At 39.0% G+C, this 15,848-nt stretch overlaps 1 protein-coding gene across 1 annotated transcript in view; it reads right to left on the bottom strand.

Annotated features, from left to right (window-relative positions):
* Positions 1 to 15,848, bottom strand: part of lrp1aa (low density lipoprotein receptor-related protein 1Aa) — a 112,545-nt gene that overhangs the window by 84,124 nt on the left and 12,573 nt on the right. The window contains exon 2 of the mRNA XM_030778709.1: positions 8,709 to 8,831. Within this exon, the coding sequence (XP_030634569.1) occupies positions 8,709 to 8,831 (123 nt within the window). The remainder of the gene's footprint in view (positions 1 to 8,708; positions 8,832 to 15,848) is intronic.

The raw sequence follows: 15,848 nt of genomic DNA, 5'->3' as shown, positions 1-15,848 counted from the left end.
CCACAATGTGAATAATACTTACATGACTGTTATGAGACCAGCAGTTTCATTAATTATACATTTGACCTAATAAAGACAGTGACGACACTGTAGCTGATAAAGAGCTTTAATTCTTTGCCGTAAAATATTATTCTGCAGAGCCATTTCTTTCAGGAAACGTTATCTCAAGTGTTTCGGTAAATCCAAAGAGAGAAAACAAGTTGAGCAGCTCATAACATCATGTGTTTTGCTTTCATTTATCCCCAGATGAGGTTTATTTGTGAAGGTTTAGTCTGTTCTACAGAATGTATTTCAAACGCCAAGACATGCGCAACACCACACTGACCTCATGGAATTAGGCGATATCCTGTTATTTGAGGACAGAGTGAGGCTGGGATTCGAGCAGTATTAAATCCTGTCTCACAGACTTAAAACAGGCTCATCTTAGAAACAAAACACAAACCAAACACACTTCTGTTTCTGTTTCCCAGTAATATCAGGGGAAAAAAAGACACGTAACAACGGCCTGAAAATTACCCAGGAAGCGAAACACTACAACAACACCGAAATCAACACGCTGTTCCAATCCCGACACAAGCCGTATATCTGTTATCTTAACAAAGTTGGTATTTAATGTAGGTCTACCGTTCCAGAGCAATGTGTGTCTTCCTTTAATAAGTGCAAAACCTGGATTGGCAATATAGTCAGTGATATACAGCCTGACAAACAGTCTTTAATTCTTTTTCCTACATCTGGATGGGTTTATGCTTTGGAGTTAAAAAAAAAAAAAAAAATCAAAGGAATCCTTCAACCCACATTGTCTGATCCAAATGGTCCAAACTGTTTAACATGGTGGTTAATCTGTTCTAGTACGGGCAGCCATCTTGTGTGAGTCATTGCTTAGAATTATCACTGTACATTGTGCAGTGTCAGTCAGGGCATCTGAAGCCATTTTAGGTGCCCAGGCACGCCCAGTGGCACAAACACTGTGTCCTCAAGATCTTCAAATATTCAACTCTGTTAACAACCCCCCCCCCCCCCCCCCCCCCCCCCCCACACACACACACACACACACACACACACACACACATACACACACACCCCACAAACACACCCACACACCACACTCAATAGCTCCATTTCAAGAACACACCAGGATGAAGTCCACATGCTCTATGGTGTCCCAAACGACCAGATCTAAACCACGTTGTGGAAAGTTCTGGGATTCTGAATAACCTTCCCTCAATGGGCTACAGGCTACACGTAAAATCAATCTGTCAACACAGAACAATGAACATATGTGGCCATATCTTCATACAATAATATAACAAAAGTAAAGCAACATGAAGGTTATAAATACATGAACTTGTTAAATAAAGGTCTAAAATGTTCAAAGTTACACAAAACTGGCCAAAGAGCTGGACATAAAATAACCTTTTGAACTATGGTAAGAGCAGGGATATTTCCGACACCTTACATAGATGTGTGTTGAGACCATAAGCCTATTGATATAATTTGGGATTACATGCAACCTTCCAGAGGGGAGCAAGGGTGGGGGTCTAGAACGAAGAGGAGCTATTGTTTAGGTCGTATTAATCTGTCTCAGGACCCTGGAAAGCTCCAGAATAAGACGTGTCACATGGAGAACGTGACCCAAGGCCCCAATGACACAGCCACGTGTCACGAAAACCCGTAACTTCAAAACAGAGAGAAAGAGAGACAGACAGGTCGAGAGGGATACGGAAATGGAAACCAGAAGAGAGAGAGAAACTGAAGGGGTTAAAGAAGGTAGTGGAGAACGGTGCTCATCAGACTATTGAAAACGATTGTTTCAGTAACATACACACATCATACACCAGTCCTAACATCCTACAAAGAAAATAAAAGGGGCTGAAAAAAATGTTATGTGTCAAAGTTCAGCCTGGTGGCTGGGCTGTGACCAAGGCTTTAACCAAACCCAGCCTTGGTCACCCAGCCCAAAGCTCATTAAATCTCCAGCTGCCATGAGGACAACTAAATGTTGCCAGCCATACAAACAAATCCACAAACAAAGCAACGTCTTTCACCAAGAGGCAGAAAAGAATGAGATTTCACTGGTAGATACTGCCAATGAACAGTGTCTGTGGCATGACTGGGTGGGGTGGTTATTACCTAACAACAATAGTTTTCTGCTATGATACTTTTTGATTGTTTATCAAGACAAAACAGACTATGACAATCACCTACTTAAAGTAGGGCTCTAACAATTTAGGTACCTGTACCATATAAAGCTGCAGCTTTCCAGAGTCCTGCAAGATGAAAGAGTGAGGGAAAGAAAGAAAAGTACAAAGGCTCTTCAACGCCCCCATTACCTGTAGCAAACACCAAACAATGATCAAGATAGCCATTACCACAGCACTTGTCTTTGATTATTTATCAGTCCAACAATTGAAATGCTCCAGTGTTTCAGGGCTAAAGTGTCTTCCAAGAGACATTTACATAGTCGACAATTCAAAAGGCTGCTTTTTTATGATTTGAGAAAATAAAACCTCAAAAAAACTGAACAAGTGTTGATGACTGTGTTAGTATATGTTTGAAAAGATTTTAAAAAAAAGAAAGAAAGAAAAAAAAAAAGAAAAAACGCGTTCTGACACACAAGAACCACACAGAACAAGAGAGATGGGACCACATCTGTTATATGCTAAAGAAAACAAATATAAACCCAGCTAAGACCCAACAGGACTTCCAAAAAACAATATCTCACATCTGCTCTATGTTCCAAACAAAAAAACTTTGGATGCCTGACCCCCGCCCCCCTTCAGAAACCTGGAACGTTCAAAACAGTCATTCCAACTCAAACATAACCTTCATATGACCCTATTAAATTCCAAATAACAAACATATGAGGGCCCCTAAGAAACAAAACACTGGATTATCGTTCCACACTCTATGCTTGGTTTAAAGAGAGGTTGGTTTTCAAGATGCCCGGAGATCTTGCTAGTGACACTTGACTTGCAGTCCTAACTAAAGCGGGCAGAAAACATCACGCCCTCTGCCATGTTTAAGTCTGCTAAAGCCTGTGAGCTCACGAACCTACGAAATTCATGCGAAAAGCCCGCTGTATCACACCAAAATACCACAACAACCGGCTTAATGAGCACTTTCACTGTGTTGAGTGAACAGTAAGTATTCAAATTATTTATATCATTCCAACTTATCCTCCGTCTGAGCGAACAAATGTCAGAAAAGTGTTTTGGTTTCAGTAAAACTGAAGACTGCTGGGACGAGCTTAATGACAGAGGGAGATTTGTCTGGTTACTTCTATCTGGGCCTCCCACTGAACACGACTTTCACATTCCAGATGAAGGAGGTGTTTAGGCAACTGGCAGGGAGACAAACTCAGCAGGAGGAACGAAAGCCAACCCTTCAACACTCACCAATGTAGTCTGGCAAGTCAAAACCAATCAGCGCACACTACACTCACTAAAAACGCAAAAACAAGATCCTGTTTTACACATATTTTTACATGTCTACTAAGCAAGTGATTTCTCTACTCAAGAAATCACAAAATTACAACTTTATTAGCCTCCATGTTTGACACCCATCACGTGTGCATCAAAAATGTGTGCGTGTGTGTGTGTGTGTGTGTGCGCGCGCGTATGTATGTGTGTTTTTTGAAAACAACATGCCTGCAAGTGGTCTCTCTATTACTACTTATAGTGCATATTTTGAATTCATAAATACACACACAAAACACACACAAGACAAAATGGAAACACAACCATCTGAAACCCTGAGGGCTGAGGAAGCAATTGACTCAGCACTGGCTGTACTTTCTTTGCCCAGATTACATACTATGCCTTCCAGAGCAGTTACCAACATACATTTATCAAAGGGAAGCAAAAAGGGGAAGACTGTTTCCTTTCTGGGTATACAAACACAGGGGTAAGCAGCAAAATGCAGACACACTCAAGTAATGTATGAGACTTGCAGTCAGACTCATTCTGTTCGTATATTTTGATAGTTGTCAAAAGAAACTTCAGACTAAAGAGAGTCCTTCATACTTTTAAACTACAGAAAATCCTTCAGAAAATCTTTCACAAAGGTCTAACAAATAGCACACTATTTAAAACCATTAGCTACCATGTCTACATGCGGGAAATAGTGCTAATTTTTAGACAGCAAGAACAAGAGAGGGTAGAGCAGAAAACAGAAATGTACCATGACTTGGTCTCAGAGCTTTCAAAGAAAGAAAATCTGTCTGTTCAATAAGATGTTTGCCTTGGACTCAGAGATGTTTGTTTGTCTGGTGGGAAAAAAAGTACTGAAAGGGCTTCAGCTTTGCTTTTGGAGCTTTTTGAGACGGTGAAGAGAAGGAATATGTGTATGCGAATGTGAATACTTCTGAGAAGCTTTCCTACCAAAATGTTTATTCCCACACAATAACTACAGTGGAAAAATACAAAAAAGTTACTTCAAAAACAAATGGAGTCATTTCTCATATTAGCCACACTTTAACGGATCCACCACTCTTGTCAACAAACACCAATTCTCAAACATGCGTCATAGAAAACGTAGAGTACGTAGGTGAGGTGATGAGGCCTTGAACCATTCCTAAGGTTCTTCTTTGTCCTCCTCTGTCATGCTTGGTCCCATTCATTCCTCCTCTGGGATTACATAATGCCTGACAGAGTTTAAAGCCCTGCTAGTCTTCCCTTTGACTGCATAACAGGCCTGCATGATCTGCTTCACTGTGGGGCCCAATGCCAGTCTGAGAGTCCCCATTCACCCAGCTGTCATATCTAATAAATACATTCCATTAGTCACAACCTTACATACCCAAGCTTAGTTGGATGTGTATTGTTGTAAGTGTGTATGTTTACACGCCAGAGTGGTGTCTTGGGACCAAGGAGCCTTATACTACAACTTTTCACATCTGTCACAACAACACAAAAATAGGACAAGCCCTCTGTTTTTATGTAAAACGCTATTAAAAACAGCAACAGCAAACAAATGTTGTTTTTTCTGTATAAAAGACAATGTGAGCCATCGGTACTACTCTTTGGTATAGCCATCGTATGATCCGTTAAAGCCTAAGGTGTTAACACTGCTCACGTGTTGATTTTGGCCTAGCAGGGTGAGGTTTCTAGTCTATGTATGAATGTTACACCATTGCAATTTGGAACCATGGAATGTTCTGGAAATAAAGTTTGGGGGAGTTGCTCAAAATGCCACAGGCATATTCACATAAAAATACACACTTCTTCCAAATGGTGGGATCTGTCCTGTCTTAACCAGGACTGTCTTGAACTCTGTGAGCACACATTGAGTGGAGCTGCACACTTTTAAGAAACAGAAAGCTCCTCCAGCGCAACTCTGTCAAATTACCTATTATTACAAATTATCTGTCTGTCTTTCTGTCTGTCTCCCTGTAAATGTGTCCTGCATTCACAGATGGGCCCAATCAAGGTGAAAGACACAGGAAGTGAAGAATCACAAGTCCATTTCTGACACCTATAACAAAGTGTTGATATCATAATCAGTATTCCTGCTACTTACTAGCAGGGTGATAAATTTCACTTTCCTAAAGCATATCTCCCTGTGTGGCTTATTCCGGCTAAGTCTCCTGAGTACAAAGCCAGCCATTGTATGGAGGTCAGCCCAATAGGAAGGCTTAACCAGCTGCAGTGGGCACACAGACTGACTTTCACTTGTAATGGTGGCTACCCAAACAAAAGACACAGTGAAATCCTGCCACGTAAATAAATAAACCTCTTTCATGCCTCAACTATTCACTGTTTTGGTGCATCTGCATAAGGAGACTCACTCACGGAGCACGTTTTAAACAACATTGGCGCATGCATCTCTCCCCAACTGGTACACACAGACACATGCACAAGGGATACTTCAGCATGGACAGACTGAAGATATTTTCACGAACAATGATACGTGCCGTTTCAAAGGTTCCAGGCTATTAATGAAACTGGGTGAAATGAACACTACGCAAATTGATTTTAGAGATGGTTTCTAAAACTAGCATTTTGCATATAGGCTCAAAGTAAGGAAGAGAACTCTACTGCGGAAGAACCAAAACAGAGGCAAAAGAGTCAACTTCTCTTGTTGTTTTTAAAGTGAGTAAGTGTCCTGTGAGTTTCCAGAGACATTCCCTCGGTGTTGTTTTTGTGCTTTTCTCTCCAGGGGAGAAAGACAGTGTGTAGATCTTCAGGCCACTAGAACTGAAAGGCGGGTTTTGGGGGTGGGGGGGGGGGTAGGCGTTGGGGGCGGGGGGGTTAGCTTCCTCCCATTCCTTTGGGCATGTTCTTAATGATTTCCAGACTAATGGTGGTCCAGTCTCTTTCAACTTCCCGCCCTTCCATTCTCTCCTGTTCCCCCCCCCCTCATTTCTAAACCACTCTCCCTCATCTGGTGTGACTCAGCGTTCGTCAACTCTTTATCCCTCATCTCTTTCTCTCTTCGTCTGGGAATGTAAAAACTAAAAATGGACTCTTGAAGGGAAGACAAAAATTTGTAAAGCATGTAATTGGGTGTGACTGAAGGATAAAAACATTAGTCCACAATCTGTCTGTTGAAAGAGACTATTGTTCTTGCAGTCAGACTTATCAAGTAGGAAGTTAAATATAATTACTTGTCAATCCAAAGCTTTACAAACACTCCTATGATAATCCGAACGGGCGTCATTTTCTTTCTTTTCTTTTTTTTTTTTTTTAACAAGTTTTTATCTTTGGATCATGACAGACCAAATGTAGGAGCTGAATGACTTCACACCCACGCTCTAGCTACCACTTTGAAATGTTAATTCTTCTCTGAGTTCTGAGTTGCTTGCCAAATTATGTCTGTGTGTTTATCGAATTCATATCAATAACACCCACAGTCAGAATGTCCCTCATTACAGATATGGTGTGAAATCCACTTACAGACACAATCAGATATATGAGAAATCGTTTTGGGATAATTATTTATGTAAAATCTGTTCAGGGCACCATGCAAGTTACTGTTTTGTGAGCCTTTTACAAGACTTTTATTTAAATTTAATAACAATACTAGAAGGGAAAGGGCATCTCCATGACAGGCAAAACTGCAGATCAGCTGGATGTAACAAGCGTACTCAAGGTCAGCTGAATTGAAAAAGCTGTCTGCATATGCACTAAAGATAAGCTGAATTGAAAAGGCTGCCTGTATATGCACTGGAGATCAGTCGAATTGAAAAAGCTACCTGTATATGTACTAGAGATCAGCTGAATGCTGTTAATGTATACGGGCCAAACAATACCACTTCCCTTGTTTATTGCCCAGCAACACTCACAGCCGGAGTAATCAGCTTTTGTCTGGGCCAGATGCACAGTTAAAAAGAGGGCATTGTTAAGGAAATGGGTCTCCAGAAAAATAAGAGCAAAAAACACGGAGTAGGACAAAACTAATAAAGACATCCATTCACTCCATTTTTGAGCAAAACAAGAACAAGGATTGAAAAATTGGCATAAGAAAAATCTAATTAATGAAATTAAAGAAGTAGTGAGAGGTAACACAAAGTGAAATGCACAAGAGGATTGTGAATAAACGCAGAAGATGATTGGTTAACCCAGTCAGGTATCTACCCAACACTGGGGTTATTCTTACAGTCTGATTTGTCTATTTACTCTTCTCGTAATGTTTGAAATTAGTGATGTCATCCAATAAAGGAATGTAATCTTTTCAATATGTCTTTTTTTAAATGAAAATGATCATTTTTAAGAGTGTGACTGATTGAGAATGAGTTTCAGGATTCAAACAGGTTTTAGACCATTACAGTCACGTACATCAAACAAGATACCCAATTTATCATTTGTTCTAGAGAATTCCGTGTTCTCAAAACATATAAAGTCATTTTCCTGGATAAATCACAATCCTCTTATATTTAAGATTATGATACATAACAGTCTTGTCTTTGGTTGAGGGTCATAGAGGTCAACAAAAGCATGATAGCACTAGCAAATAAATGTCATAATTTCATACATCTATGATAAAAAAAACACTGACTTGATGAAACATGACCTTGTGTTTTGTTTCCACTTGGAAATCACATGCTGACACACACAATACACCTTAAACAGTTAGTTTGAATCTCAACAATGAGTCACGACATTCATAATATGTCAGATGTGTTGTTGCTGTGGCTTGATATTCCTAAAGTAATGGAATCGTGTCAAAAACAAAGTGCTGTCTCTCCAAAACAGAGCATAATCTCTCCTTTAGTTCAATATTATGCCACCAAAAAGGAAGAATTCCTTGCAATAATATCGCTGACTGCATGAATATGTGAAATGAGATCAGAGTAAGTGGCCCAGATCAAACAAAAAAGACAGAGTACATCATGTTTGGGTCAAGTCAACTACGTGACCACATCTAACAAAAACAAAAGCTCTGACACAGGTCAACAGATACTTTCAGCTCCTTTCCAGTGCCTCTGAGTGAGACACGGCCCTGATTTTCAGACTGATCTTCATACAAAAAAAAAAAAAAATCTCTCAGTAATGCTTGAGAGTTAGCCTGATTTTTTGGAAGTTTGGTCTGGTCTGGTGAGAATAATTTTGAGGGCAGTGATGGTCTCATATTTTTTACACTTTACTATTTTCTTTCCCTTAATAATATTTAAGGGAAAGATGCAGCTTTAAATGAGGCATAGCCTCTTCCTTAGCGCTAAAATTCTCCTGAGATCTCTATAATTGAGTTCCCGAAAGTCTTAGACTCACAGACATCGGAGGCCTCATCCGAACCGTCGGGACAGTCTTTCTCTCCATCACACCTCCACCCTTTAGAGATGCAGGTCACCTGGTCCTTACACACAAACTGCTTAGGGCTGCACGTCTTTGGGGCTAAAACAAACAAACAAACAAACAAACAACAAAATATTTTCAAAACATCCTCACACATGCTACACCATTTTTTTCATATTTATTTTCATTGTGAAATGGCCAACATGGACAGATGTGTCCTAAAAACACACACAAAACCACAAATGTAGTACATTCAAAACTTACAGCAAGAATTGAAAATGAAAAACGGAACTAAAATGTGAAAACTGACGATGTTCCATATTTTAACCAGAAACCCTGGAGGGGGTACGGCTTATTGCATTCCCTGGGTCTTTCAGTCAAAGTCAATAGATGTCACATAGCTGATATCCTAATACAAAATCTCAGCTTTAGAGCAGAAATCATACCTTTAAGAAAGTAATATAAAATCCCCACCAGCAAAAGGCCAAAAGCATCTGGTCAAATATCACCGGCAATGTTAACACTAGATAATAGGGATACACCAATCATGATTTTTCATGGCTGATTCCGATTGACATTTTTTTTTACAAGCAATCAGGCTAATTCCGATACTGATTGCTGATTTTTTGCCTTTTTTTAAGCAACAGACAAGAAAGACAGAAAGAAAGAATACATGAATAAGATGTTTATTCTCTCTTGAACAGGCAGAAATGGCCTTAAACGAAAAAGTATCTGTAGCCATGTGGAATTAGAGACAACAACTGCATATTCAACACAACGAGCAAAACAAAGATGCTATGTGCATGTACCATCAGCAGTTGTTTTTGTTTTAAATTATATTGTGTAATTTCAAGATTTAAAGCAAAAAAAAAAACCCTGAATGGTCTGACATTAGCCTTGTTAAATTACATAAAATCAAAATAAATGAAATCATTTAAAACATTTCAAAATGTTACATAAATGTTATAAATTCTGTCAATGTAATTTTAAGATAAAATAAATTTGACACTCCTATACGGAACTATAGTGCCTTTAGTTGGCAATAAATTCCATCACTTTCTTTGTAATGGCCAGTGCTTTTTGACTATCTCTGCCATAGCTCAGGGTTTTCTGAAACATCACCTGTACTGATGGTTGAATGAGGGGTGAAGCTTTTGCCTGTTTAGCATCATCAACGCATTTAAAATACTCATCGTGTTGTTCCGGGTGATGCACTTTCAAATGTCGGATCAAATTTGTCATGCGGAACGTCTTCGCTGTAGTTCCTCCACGATTAACCTTTCCTTTGCAGACATTACAGATTGCAATCTTATGGTCCTGTTCACAGACTACGTAATATTTCCACACAAATGACATTTTAGGAAATGATTCCAATGCAGCTTGTGTGCATGGAGTGTACGCTTCTGGAACACAAATCGGCCGAAATAAACAAAAAAACGGCCGGTTGCCGATTGCACGTTAAGAGCAAAAACTTTTAAGAAGCTTGAGAGATGATAAAAAGGTAAAGTTAATTTGTTAAATGTATCATTTGTAAGTTTTGGTGAAGTATTTTCCTGATGTGTATTCATATGGGAGTTTGAGTTGGAACATTTCCTGTTTCTGTTTCATCTATGCTGTACTGCGTCTAATGGTCCGTAGAGACAGATGACTGCCTTGTTGTGTTTCAGTGAATGTAACTGCTGATTTGGCCAGAGTACTTGTCTTTATCTAGTCACAAGTACCTGAGCAGGGTCAAAGATGCCAGTCAGAGATCTGCCAATCAACAAACGAACAGGCTATGTTATTCTTGTCATCATATCATATCAGTGCATCAGCTCCAACTTGATGAGTGGGTAGCATCTTTAGATAACCAAAGTCAATAACATACTCGCATATCTCCTTCGGTTTAACATTCCAATTCATGGTTTCTCTTTCCCCCTCTCTCTCTAATCCTTGATTGCTTACTGACTGGTCTTGTTCTTCAGCCTTGGTGTTAGACCAGATTGCCCTCAAATATCCAGGTCACTGTTCCCAGACTAACGCTAACAATACAACAAGTCTAGATCCCATCAGAGAACATCTTGTTCTGGTTCAGCAAAAAGGGGACATGAAGTAAAACAAGTCTGCACTGGTCATCTCTTCAGTGATAAGAGGACATGCAAACCAACGAAACGACCCTTCCTGCTAAAACAAACCCGAAAAAAGCAAGGTCCTCTAGTCTTTGACTATAAAACATAAGTGCTCTAGCAGAGGAAAAACAGATAAGAAATAACACACAAAACTCTACACCAACGCCAGCTGGTCTTCATTCCAAAATATTCTAACTTCATTTTGAATTTACAACCTTTTCATAGTTTCTATGAAAACATGCAAGACGTTTACACAAACAACAAATAAGCTAGCACCGAATCAGTTCTTAGAAGACTAATGTTAGAAAAGAAAGTGCAGTTGTTTTTTTCAAGCTTCACATGAAAATGAAGATCATTTCAGAGCTTTAGCTTGCATAATGCTGGAAAAGGGCAGGTTTACAAATACCTTTGGACGCGAAACATGTCCATGTTTTGCCATGTCGTAAGTGCTAGCGTAATTAGCAAATGCAAAACAAGGACATTTCTCAATCACTGATAATGTCTTCCATTTTGAGTAAGCTTTAAGAAATGTCCTGCATGTGTACATCTTACTGCTCAGGCTTTTACAGTCTGATACAACTAAAATGGAACTTCTAATCTCAAACACAAAACATTCCATTCGACAGAAAACTCAACACAGCACTTCACCCAGACAAAGCCATTTCTCATGGGAATCAAAGAAGTGATAGTATCACGTTAGGGGGATGTTTCTTATTAACAGGAAGTGCTTGCTAAGACAGGAGGGGAAAATGAACGTTAAAAAGTCCTTGAGGAAAGCCTCCAGGCATCTGTGAGAAAGCTGAAAGCCCGACGTAAAATCTCAGCATGTCAGAGACCCGAAACGGCCAGCCAAAACCACACTTGAGTATCTAAGGAACGAAAGGATAGGGGCTCTTGAGTGGTGCATCTGGTTTAAACACTGTCAAACAACGCAGGAGTCCATCCAGCATAGGACCTCTAGGTCAAATCCCAGCTGTAGTATATTTGTTGGCTGTGGCAAGTGTGATTCCTGTAACTGATCATGTTTTTAGGACAAGTAAGTTGTCCAGGGTCCCACTGTCCTCCTCAGTAACTGCAGGTAGACTCAAGGAAATAGTAGTCCCCTACAAACAGGTTATAGTGGCTGATGAAAGTATACGACTTGTAATGAGGAAAACAAGTTTCTGGCTGATTGAGAAGAGAGGTGCCTGACTCACCCGCCTTCACTGAGGTGATTGCCTTGGAAGATGGAGGATAATGAGAGAACTTGGTGGGTAATTGGGCATTCCAAATTGAGCGAAAAAAGGCAGAAAACTCAAGGAAAAGGGGACAAAATGAAAAAATGTCCTTGAGTGACCTACTTAAGGCCCTGATGTAAATCTAATTAAAATTTGCAGTATGATTTGAATACTGCTGTCACATCAACGGTCCCAGAGGAACAGAAGAGAACCTAAGGCATTTTGGAAAGAGGAATGGTCAAATATTGACAAATGCAGGTATGGAGTGTGGTTAGTGATTCATCCAAACTGGCACACAGCTGTAACCGACTCTTCCAGTAAATTTAAAACAGGGAACTGAGATTTATCTTACTGCTAGATTTCAGTTTTCTCCTGATTCATTCATTTATTTATTTATTTCAAAGAAGACATTTTTGTGAGAATGAACAATCTTATTTTAAGTAGATTTCAGTCATTCTTATAGACTGACAATACAATGCAGAAAAAGTTGAATAGAGTATAGGTGTTCTGTTAGTACCCCAATTGCACGTCTTCAATATTCTAAATGTAACATTCTGAATCACAGAATAACTTAATGTAACATATATGCTTCGATAACTAATGGAGAGAGATCACAGAATGGAGAGCCAATTAGATTCTAATTGCTCATTAACTTCAGTCTTTTCCATGGAGGTCTAAACTTAGACAGAAATGTTGTCCATGTCAGTAAATTACACTTTGTCTTGGCACAAGATAACCCTCCTAATTAACTCATTCAGGAATACTCCAACAGACAAGTAATTTTTTAAGACCAGACATGAAAACCCAATCCATCTCCAGAACATTCTTATTAACCATAAGTAAATGGTCTGCTTCTCTTTCAGGTGACCACTGAAATGCTGTACTTATTTGTTTGTTTTAACCAAATAAACTTTGGCTATGGGTTATTTTAGAGTGTTCCGCTAACGTAAAGCCATGAAGAGGACCTTTATCTGGGCCTGTGCTGACGGCAGGGAAATGGAGACCCACACACATACACACACACACACGCAAAGGCACACATACACATGCACGCACATATACATGCACAAACACATACACACACACGCACACAGACTTTCATGCACACGTAAAATAATAGAGGAAAAGCTGGGAGTCAAAGCCACATCAAACTTCAGCAGAGACATAAACACTCAGTATTTAAATATAGGTTATAAAATACCAAGACATTTCGTTCCCTTCATCTGACTGGTCTCCCCTATTTTCCAATTCTGAAAAAATGAATTACTTCATTCAAAACAGACTCCAGCATAAAACACGCTTAATTAGTTGTTCAGACATGTGCAAGCTTTTCTTGCTTTTCATTTCCATCTCAGTTGCTGTGGACAGTACATGAAATAAAACAGCACACCTTTCAACACTCAGTAATCAGTGATGCAAAGATGCCACATTAGGTTCCGATTCATTTTCACATTTAGAATATGAATTAAGAGTTGAATTCAGATTTAAGACCAGAAAACATTCGCACCTCACCGACACATTTCAGCGTAAGCACTGCTAAAGCCTGGAATATGAAGTGCATGTTTGAACACACATGAAAAGTTTGGTACAGCTGCAAGTATCAAGGGTGGGCTAAACTGTAGAGTTTACATGTGACCTTAGACAAGTACACATGAATAACTGGTGCCAGGAACAGTCACAAGGGAGGAAGAGGAAGTAGGTCAGGAGGTTAGCCTCTGCACTTAGAGAGACAACTAAAATTAACTGTGCTGAGAGTATCTTGGCTGCTTTAGCATTACAACAAAACTAATTTTAATACAGTTTAGTGCAGCAAATTTATTAACAACATCTTACAGGGGTTTGACCCATCTACCACTACAGCAGAATCTTACATCTCATGAGAAGAAAAAACTTGGAATATTAGCACAGATTATGAATACAATTACAATCTGAATCAGTAAGACTCATGCCACCACTTAGCTGAAATGCTTATGTAAAGTGCTTGCATCACAGTTCTCTACTATAGTAAAAACAAAACCATAATTTCAGTCTAATTGCTGCCATTAACGCTATTAACATTTCAATTCATTTCATTACAAGTCCTTACTTGGAGAAATTGAATACATGAGAGCGTACTAGTCTAGTCTAGTCTTGTCTAGACTATATTAGGGCATCATCTCTAGTGAAGGGCCTGCAGAATAAGCACTCAGTGCTCAAACTCAGCACATTCTGAGTGATTTCCATGTTACCTTTGTTCCTCTTTCTGTGTTTCCATTGATTATCTCAAGTAGATAACAAGTGGACTTAATAGTTAATATGATTAACAGTTAAAAGGCAAAAAAATGCTTCATAAAGTACCAGGTTATAGACCTTAGTATTTTACCATTATGATTTTATAGCACCAAAATGAAAAGATTTTCAACTAAAAACTGTTTTCTATCTTTCTTTCTTTTTATAGTAAAGTGACACTGTGTTGAGCATTAAATGTACTTGATTTAGGAAAAAACTCACTAAATTATACTGAGCAAAATCTGAATTGGGATCTTTGCACTGAAGTGTGAGCAGGAGTGGGTTTTACCTGAATCTTATTTCTACAAGCTATTAATTCGCAAGAGTTTGAAATATTTGAAGAAAAACAGAAGTCTCTGTACAAAAGCGTCTCATGTTCAGTGTAGATTTGTATCTGCCAATGTGTACGCAGATTACATACAAACTCTGTCAAAACTGAAAAATTTATTCTCATTCTGAATCAAAATTGTACAGCATTTTTTTCCATTATTTGAAGCACTAAAATAACAATGGATGTTCTCTGACCCAATGAATGGAGGCAGATGGTGTTATACAACTCATTTTCAATTGACAAATAGCCAGCGCAGAGCAAAGGCATGAAGTTGTAGCCCGCCCTCACATTCATTTTCATATTTTCATTGTTTATATCATAGAAAGGGATAGATATTGAATGAGAAGCTGATATCAGCAACCATAGAGCTGCACATGTCTCAGAAAGGCACTTGAGTGAAACTAGTCCAATAAACCTGAAAAAACAAAACAAAACAAAATAACCTTATTTGTTTTTAGTGCACAGACATTTTGTACAGAATTGAAGGGAAGATGAACAATTGCCAAGAAAACAGTACAATCCCCAAATCACGATATGTCACTCTGCCTGCTAAATAAGCATCAGGTTGTACTGCACACAGTGTGTGCTAATAACTAAATAACACTGTGTTGTTCTTAAAGAGACCTTCACAGATGCCATCTGCTAAGTACATTAGCAATGAATCATGCAAGAAAACAGCAAGAGTGGAGCGTAGAGTCGGGCCATGTGTAAAGATGATGCCGTTAGCAGAGACTCAAGTAGACTTGGCAAATTAACAGAGAAGGACAGGTTAGAGAGGGAGATGAGGATGTTTAAAGAGAAGAAATAGAATCTGTGCCAGACCAAAATGTTTAACAAATTTAGTCAAAGGCAATGAAATTTCATTTATCATCAAACTGAAACAGAGATCTCTTATGACTCATACTACTCACAGAAGCAGTGTAGAGTATAAACTCCACTAATCTTCAAAACCTCTACTCTCCTACTGTTAAGAAACTGTGGTAAATTTCAAGGTTGAATTAAATAGACAGTGCTGTTGTCAGTCGGCGAGTCTCAGTGGTGCAGGAGTATGTCACACATAACACCATTACGACGACTACTGCAAACAGTTTGTTTATTTAAGTGGACATGCGTGAAAAAGCTGAAGCTTAGCACCATTTGGTGGGACATCTTTTGCTATAAAAACACAGAAACTTTCACAGATAAACCTGAG

The sequence above is a fragment of the Chanos chanos genome, chromosome 6, assembly GCF_902362185.1.
Source record: "Chanos chanos chromosome 6, fChaCha1.1, whole genome shotgun sequence".
Lineage (NCBI taxonomy): Eukaryota > Metazoa > Chordata > Actinopteri > Gonorynchiformes > Chanidae > Chanos > Chanos chanos.
Note: the sequence above shows the minus strand (reverse complement) of the source record. Positions and strands in the feature narration are given on the sequence as shown.